Below are 8894 nucleotides of genomic sequence, written 5' to 3'. Positions count from 1 at the left end.
GTTTATGACCAGCTTGTGTTTCTGCTTTCAACACTGAGGATGTTTTGAAAAGGATGCACATCTAGAGAAAGGACAGGGAAAGGGAAAGCAACACTGGAAAACCTGGAAATGGAAACAGCATTAACATTGCTAGGGGCTTAAATGTCACAGGGCTCCTGATGTTTCCAAGGATCAATACTTCCCTTGGACAGCAACTCCATCTGTGGCCAGAAGGCAGGAACAACTTAAGTCTGCCTGTCCTGGACTGTGGGGTTTCTCACTGTGTCCCCAATAAATGACACTGCTCCCCAGAGACATGTAGACCCCTCGGACCTGCCCCAGTCACAAACTGTCATGTTTCACCTCGGTGAAATCACACCAACAAAAAGCAACCAGCTTTGTTTCCTCCCAGAACTGCTCCTCTCTTCAAGCAGCACTCTCTCCCTTTTTTGCTAACTCTCTGTACTATTTCGCCAAGTTAGGAATGGTCCAGAGGAATCTGGAGACGAAGAGAGTCTTTCCAGGAACTTGACAGGACTTGAAGTGCTCTGAGATGAAGCTGGATCCAAACCCACTCCCCCAGCCGGCCCCTTCCCCCTCCTGCTCCAGCACTGCCAGCAGCCTGTCAGCAAACTTTGGAAGGATGGGCATCTTCCCATCAGAGCAGCACTACTGTGCCCACCATCCTGCTTCAGGAAAGCCAGAGAACTTTTCAGGATCTGCACGGCTGGGAGCTGGCAGTAAGAGTACACTGAGGGGCACAAGGCTGCTGAGTTCAGTGCCTTAATCAGCTGGGAAATTTATGCAGCGAGTGGATTATAACCAAAATGCAATGGGAAGAAGCACCCTGTCAGTGCTGGCATGGACCACAGAATCATTGCAGTTGGAAAAGCCTTCCAAGACCACTAAGTCCAACCTGTGACCGATCACCACCTTGTCAACTAGACCAGAGCACTGAGTGCCACATACCTTGAACACCTGTAGGGATGGTGACTCCACCAACTCCCTGGACAGCCCCTTCCAATGCCTGACAGCCTTTTCCATGAAGAAATTCCTCCTCATATCCAACCTGAACCTACCGTGGCACAGCTTGAGGCCATCTCCTCTCATCCTGTCACTTACTATCTGGGAGAAGAGATTGACCCCACCTGGCTGCAGCTCCTGTCAGGGAGTTGGAGAGAGTGACAAGGTCCCCCCTGAGCTTTCTCTTCTCCAGGCTGAGCCTCCCCAGCTCCCTCAGCTGCTCCTCATAGGACTCACTCTCCTTCCCCAGCTCCACTGCCCCGCCCCGGACACGTTCCAGCCCCTCAATTTCTCTCTTGCAATGAGAGGCCCAGAACTGGACACAGCACTCGAGGTGCCTCACCAGTGCAAGCCCTCCAGCACCACTGCACTCTGCAGAATAAGTTGCTGGATTTAGTCTTCTATAAAAATCCACTTCAGCAGATGTTAGCATTTTCCTCTATTTGACTGAAACGCAGGAGTTGCTTTCAAGTACCTCAATGTGTGCTCTCCACCAGTTAAATCCTTAGATGCTCCCTAATGAAGAGGATAAGTCATAAGTACTCCAATAAATTCAAACATGAACCCCAAGAAGGTTTTCTTACTTGCATAATCCTGTGTTTCAGGACCTGACAATGCAGTGTTGACTTAAATCTCATTTCAACAGCAGTAATCCTCCTAGTGGCACCATGAAATGAGGGAAAAGACAGACCTCTGGATCAGAATAAAAGCAGCTCTTGTTCTTTCATACAGGGATTGATGTGAGCACTGCTGTGCAGCTCTCGACCCTCACATGAGGCTCAGGCAGGCAGGGGCTGGTGTGGCACAGAAGGAAGCACAATCAGACAGAGAGAATTAAGGAAGTGCCTGTTCCTGACCAACCCCAAAACTCTGCTGGCTCTCTCTCCCAACAGGGTTTCCTGGACCTGAGTGAACCAGTAAGAGCTCTGTGGACTCCAGTGGCTTTGGCCCTCCCCTAGAGAGGAGGCTCAGGGATTGGACACACTCTGACATGGGAGCCAGTCCTGACGAGAAGCAAAGACTCCTAAGCAGCACCCAGGGCAGTGCCTCCTAAGTGACATCCAGTTGGGCTAATAAGGCTCTGCAGTCCCAACGAAGAAACACCAGCTCATTTCCAAAGTCAAAAACCAGATGTGATCATTCAGTCTAGAATGCAATTTGTTGCTTCCAACAAATTTCAGTGAGCCTTGGCAACAAGGCATCTGTATTTGGAAAAACAGACTTGGGGTCATCCTGGGAAGGAGAGAGGCCTCACAGGCTGCTCCAGACCACTCAGTTAAGACTTGGGACAAATGACTGAATGTTCTAGACATGAGGTTTTCTTTTTTTTTTCTCTTTACATTTTCCCTGCAAACTAGTTCAGAATTTTACCATGCCCAGCAGAGTTCCTGTCTGTAACAGAAGCCCACGCTGGTTTCTATTATGCACAGCTTCTAAGAAATGACAGTGCAAATGCTGCAGAGCAATGTTTTAATTTTTATCTAATTTCTTCCTGCCGAGGCAGAGCTGAAGCTGTAAAATGAGCTGTGAAGGCCGTAGTGAGCTGTGACTCTCTTGTCTGAGGATCTGATAAGATTTCAAAATGCCATTTATCTTCCCACAGAAGAACAAGTGTGCTTTCCATTGTTTATTTTTTTTAATGGACTATTTGCCACTAGTCTAACAACTGCCCCATTTTCCCAATGTATTTGCCACTTTCCCTTTGCTTCCTCTTCTGGAGCTCAGCCTGTTGGCAGACACACAGGCTGGAGAGCAGAAAAATGGCAAATCAGATCTCAGGAATTTGAACACTGTTTATGTTTTCATTTTTTTCCAGGGGTTACTGCTTTACGAGCTTCCTTGGAATCAGCCATGTGTCCATCTGCCTCCCAGCCCCTGAGCTGAGCTTCATTTCTGTGCCCAGAATCCTGTGACTCTGTGAGCATCAGAGATATCACATACCACACAGGTACAACTACCCAAGAGTCACCTGCTCAAGCTTCAGGGCTTTTTCTTCTGCCTTAATTAAAGCAGAATCAGAGCCATGATCTGCCATTCTCACATTATTAGTGAGATAAGCTTAGTGGGATTTTCTTTTCTTCATTTTAAAAGAAATAAGGTTCTTATTCCACACCCTTAGGTAAGTGTAACACAAAAGGGAAAAGCAGTCAAAAAATCATTATGTTTTGAAGCAGTGACAAAGCAGAGAGACTTGAATAATCAACAATTACACCTCTGAGGTGGTGGAAATAAAATGCTCACCAATTTCAACCATAATAATAATGCACTTATATTTTTAAAGCCTCTTGGTAAGAAGTGGCTGTCACTTTACAGAGCTCAGGAGTTTCATTTTTAACAAATAAATACTTCTACATCAAAAGATAAAATACTATAATACCATGTTCTGGTAGATCTTGGACACTAAGCACAAGAGCTTCAAACTCATATATCAGTGAAAAGACTTGCACTTCTCATCTCCAGCTTTTTACTGGAATTTCAAAAAAGCAGAAAAATGTGAAAGTTCAAGACTTTACAGCTGCTGAAGGAAGAGTAGGAAAAAGCCTTTAAACTTCCTTGGGACACCCAGCTCAAGCATGAAGGAGCCACCTTAGCAGAAGCATAACCTAAGGGAGCAAAAACTGATTTAGAAGTTGCAGTGCCCACGGTGAACACTATCACTAAAGGGATGAAGCGTGACTTGTGGTGTTCACCACGTCCACTGAAATCATGTGAGGTTCTGATCTGTTCGAACCAGCAGGTTTTGGACCATGACAGCTCCCACCCTATGGGCAGAAAGGGGACCACAATCCAGCAGCACTAGAGGACAGCCTGAGCTCCCGTGGCCCTTCCCCAGTGTTTCCCCCTTTGACAGCCACAGGGCCAGGAGAGGCTGCGTGGTGGCCATGGCACACAGACGGGCAGTGACACTGGGTGTCCTCCTCGCATCTGCAGCTTCCCACAAGATTTGCATTTGACATCCATCTCCCCATTGTTCAGACATCTTTATCTCAGCTTTCAGGAAACGCGGATGACTCATCTATCGGAACATCTGACGGAGCTAATGTAATTTCAAAACCGACTTCTACTTAGGCTTATATTTCCAAGTAGAAAAAAAAAAATTTAAAAAATGAAGGAAAATGTTTCAAAATTACGCTCAAAATCACATTTCTGTTGCAAACTGGTTTCCTGATTTAGGAACTCAAGAGCTTATTTTTGCTGTAGACAGTCTAACAGGCTTTTAGGCATCCAAATTTAGGAAAAAAATCCTACGGCATTTAAACAAGGCAGAGCCAGAGCTGGAGCTGACTCAGCCGCTCCAGCGCACAATTTGAATACACTACATAATCATTCTTGGTTTAAAATTATCCTCCTAATATCTAAGGGCCAGATTATCCCACACACATTCATCTTGATTCATGCACTCCCCTAGGCCGGCCCCGCAGGTTTCATTAGCAGTAATTAGGCAGCAGGGTGATAACATCTCGCCGTGGCTGTCACAGCCCTGACCTCCTCCTGCAGCACCTCGGAGGTCACAGCCACGGGCCTGGCTGCCTTTGGCTCCCCACGCTCCCAATTAACGCGGAGCAGCGGCTGCTTGTTCCCGCTCAGCTGAGCAGGAGCTGCCAGGTGTGCCCACGGGACGTATTTCCCAACAAGTGACAATGCCCAGACCGTGGATGCAGTGCCACTGCTCATCACACAGCGCCGGGGAGAGCCTCGGAAGTAAATATCCCTCTCTTTGCTCTAGCCCTGCACAGAGTTTGTGCTTTCATTTCACAGGGAGGGGGGAAAATAAAGTTATTAAAAAATAGAAGAAAAAAAGAAAAAATGTTCTTTACCCAAGCCGAAAGTTCCACTTCTGGCATCTATTTTTGCCTCCCCCAGGCAGGGAGGAGCAGTGGTGTTTGCCTGCGGGTGGCTGTGCGCTCCCTGTGCTCTGTCCCTGTGCCCGCAGAGGACACCTGGGCCAGGGCCAGAGCTGAAGGGTACTGCCACTGCACAGGGTCCCCTCAGAGAGTATCTGCTTTGCCTGTTTATGTTCTAAATATAGCCGAGCAGACAGGCCATCTCCAGCTCAGAAGTCCTGCTCCAGGGGCTGCAGCTCTGCAGCACTCACACCTGCCTGACGTCAGCTCACACACAGCAGTTATTCCTCAGGCACACTCACACCAAGTCTTGGAAGTGATACATGAGTGACAGATCACAGCACCACAGACTGGGCTGGAAGGGACCTTAAAAGACCGCCTTGTTCCAACCCCCTGCCAAAATGCATTCTTAGTTAGCAAAAAAAATAAGTGACTAAATATCTGGTTTATGTCCAAGAGACAATGTAAGAATTGCTGTTTAATTAATACTAATATTATACACATTAACAAGAAATCAAGTATTTTAAAATTAAGGTCAGTTTCTTGGTGTGCTGCTATGTTAGTAAAGATCAAGGATATCCATATTGAATTACAGGAAAATTAAAAATTACTTTTGAATGTCCTAACCAAAAATCATGTTTTCTCTGTGCTAAACTACTGACTGACCACAGAGGGTCCAGACAGAGCTGGTGCAGCATTTCCTTAAATTGTTCTTGCACAACACCTGAAGTTTGGGATATTGCAGATGAGGTAACACAATGATTAGTGCTGTTTAGCTCAGCACACAGCAAAACCGACACAGAACTGAAACAAACCTGAAACTGAGCAACTGCTGCTCTGTGATGGGGATTGGAGCGGGAAATCCCTGGAGGGAGATATTCCATTTTCAAGATATTCTCCTACACCACTGCTACTTCACAAAAACATTCCAGGCAAGGGATGGGTGCCAGGCTCACACTGGAACACCACGGGTGCATGGGGAGCAGCGAGGGGATCACCAGATCCCGCGGGAGCCTCTCCAGCACACAGCAGCTCAGCCACAGGCAAACCTTTCAGCATGAGCACAAGTAAACAGCTCTGGTCAGCAGTGTATTTTTAAACAGCAGATTCTTTCCCAGCTCGGCCACTGCGCTGACTCCACAGGGGCAGCAGCAGGCTCCTCTTCACTGAGGATCTGCAGCAACGCAGTAATGCTACCTACAGCTATAGCCCATGGACCTTGCAGCGCTAGCAAAGGTCATCATTAGCTCCTGCATTAAGAAAGGAAGCGGAAGAGCCTGCTGATGGCAGCAGAAGGGACAGCCGTGCTGTCGGGTTCAGGGAAGCCTGGACAGCCCTGGGTTCACCCCCTCTCATACAGGCACCAGCCCACGCTGCTGCCTGGCTCCAGCACTGCCAGGGTCAGGGAAACCTGGCCAGCCCCCGGTTCATCTCCTCTCCCCTAGGCACCAGCCCACACTGCCGCCTGGCTCCAGCACCACTAGCCTCCCCATCCAGTACTGAGATTTTAAGCCACTTCCAATGACTATGGACATCAGAACTCTGAGCAGGGGATGCTGACGTGCAGCAAACCCGGGTGATGCTTCCCATGGCAAAGGAGATTCACGTCTGGTTCACTTTTTGGCTGGATCCTCACCTTGAGAAGCTCAAGGCCAATGGAGTCAGGCCGCTGTGGCCGGACAGGATATCGCTGAGAAACCAAACCTGCAACACTGCGGGTGCTGTTCGCCAGCAAAGCTTTCCTGGCTCTCACAGCCCCTCACACAGGGGCAGGCTGCAGGCTCCGAGGCCAGGCTCATGTTCTAGCAGCACTGCTATCCCTGCAACAAGGCCACACAGCCTCCAACGGCAGTGCCAGCACGTGGCAGCACCATGTCCTCATGGCAGCAGCCAGCCCGTACCATGGCACAGCACAGCAGAAGCACCAGTGGGCTCACTGCCTCCAGGGTAGTGGTCACAGGCCTGGGCTGCTCCTCCATCGAGGTGACACCATGGGACCAGCACTCCCCATGGATGCTGACAGCCCTGGCCCTGCTCCTACCTCCCACCCTTGTTTAACGCATGAAAACATTTCCACATTTTAACATTAATATCCCCTCATCTGTTGTAATCACTGTAACTTCAAAATAAATCTGAACAACACAGAAACAAAACCATTTCAATATCTGCAAGTTAAACCATGGCTGGGGGCGATGGGGTGGGTATTTTGGGTCCGAGACCACTGCAAAGCTTTACCCCCTGCCCTGACCTGAGACAAGACTCATTTTCAAGCTCTGGGACATTGCAGGATTTACACGAACCTGCTGTAACCCATTTCCTGCCCCGCCGGGGCCTGGCTGTGCTGCGACCTGCAGTAGCTGCTACAGCTACAACTCCCTCCCAGAGCAGGTCTCTGCCAGCAGCCAGCTCCATGCACTCGCAGCGCTTCCCGGGATCTGGGCCCAGGAAGAGAAATTACACTGTAGCAAACACTGACAGATCTCCGCTTCCCAACTTTTGGTTTTTCTTCATGACGCTACTGAATTAATTCTGCGCTGTTTGTGGGATGAGTATTTTACAGGCTAAGATTATTGAATTCATGAAAAATGAAGGGAAGGCACCGGGACCCACACATTTAACACTCATTACTGAAACTACAGCTACAGCGAAACAACAGCCATACATTTACAGTGCCTAGCTTGGATATGCCTCCTGAAACCCCTCTCCACCCCAGCCCTGCTTGCATGTCCAGAAGCACCTTGGCTTCTGCTAAGCATTGTCCTTCCCTTAATCAAGCACATTTGGGATAACCACAGCAGCGCCAAGCACCGAAAGGCAAGCAGGGTACTCACAGACACCCAAATAATTCAGGGAGGAAAACACCCCTCTAAGATTCACCATCAGCTGTCCAGAGACACCAACAACCCGCTGGTAGTTACGAGATGGAAACAAATCCTCATATTGCTTACGTGGTTCGTGCTATTAAAAACAAAGAATCCTTACAGTGACTTTGCTGTTTCTACGTGAAGTGCCCTTTATTCCAGCCACAGGCAGGGAATAATTTGGAGGAAAAGAACGAGTCACTGTAGCCATACTGGTGGATTTCAGCCCTGCCAGGCGTATTTTCTCTTTGCTTCCCCTATCCTTCCCTTTCCCCTGAGGAAAACAGCAAAACAAATCGACAGGCATCAATAAAAGCAGCAAAACGCCCCACTGCTGGCAGCCAGCGCTCGCTCCCGTTCGGCTGCAGGGCTTCTCTGGCTACAACTGCTCCTTTCATCAACCACATCTCCTTGAAAATAATGTAATATTTACTCACTTTCAATGAGTCAAAGCAGGCGATTACACGTCCATTTTCGACTTGGCAGCTTTTCGATGGGTGTGCAAATTTACATTCCGTGTCTGGCCGTGAGCAAGTCCCCCTCTGGAACTCCCTACACACTTCCAGCGTGAGCCATTTTGTGTCCCGGATCGGCGTGACGCTCACAGCCATCTTTAGCTTTTACAGGTAGTTAAAATCTCCGATAAAAACAGGCGCACAAGGCGCTGAGCTGATAAACTGGAAATGATCAAAGTGCCACCTCCAGAACACTGTTTTTTTTTCCCCGCTCCCTATTTTAAAAGAAGTACGTGTAAAACTGGGTGGCTGCAATCTCAAGGAAGAGCTGTGTCACCAGAGTTCAGAGCGTGACACCGTTCCTGGGACCCGGGAGAAGGCCAGGGCTGCCAGCGAGGTGCGCGGTACGGAGCGTGGCCGGACTAGCCCCGCGTGCTCAGCAGCCCATCCTGAGTGCCGACCGCAGCCCTCGCTGCGAGCATGGAAACGTGGCTCTGGCAGGGCTTTCCCGAGCTGCTCCCGGGGACGTGGCAGGTGGCTCCAGGCAGCGCTCGCAGCGGGGCTCTGCGGTGCAATCGGGATCGATTAGTTTGGCATAGACAGATGCAGCAATTTAGAGCAACGACCGACACCGGGTTTGGGTTTTTTGGGGTGTTTTTTCTCCTCTCCTTGACTCTCGGGCAGCAGAGCTCTGACCTTCCGGGCACACTTTAGTGCACAGTGCAGCGGCG

General features: G+C 49.2%; 1 protein-coding gene across 1 annotated transcript in view; it reads right to left on the bottom strand.

The window, feature by feature from the left end:
- Positions 1–8613, bottom strand: part of LOC103802510 (muscleblind-like protein 1) — a gene marked incomplete at its 3' end in the record, with an annotated part of 38115 nt that extends 29502 nt beyond the window's left edge. Inside the window, exon 1 of the mRNA XM_009074992.1 lies at positions 8146–8613. Within this exon, the coding sequence (XP_009073240.1) occupies positions 8146–8319 (174 nt within the window). The remainder of the gene's footprint in view (positions 1–8145) is intronic.
- Between the last annotated feature and the right edge of the window lie 281 nt (positions 8614–8894).

This window comes from Acanthisitta chloris, unplaced genomic scaffold, assembly GCF_000695815.1.
Source record: "Acanthisitta chloris isolate BGI_N310 unplaced genomic scaffold, ASM69581v1 scaffold24225, whole genome shotgun sequence".
Classification (NCBI taxonomy): Eukaryota; Metazoa; Chordata; class Aves; order Passeriformes; family Acanthisittidae; genus Acanthisitta; species Acanthisitta chloris.
Note: the sequence above shows the minus strand (reverse complement) of the source record. Positions and strands in the feature narration are given on the sequence as shown.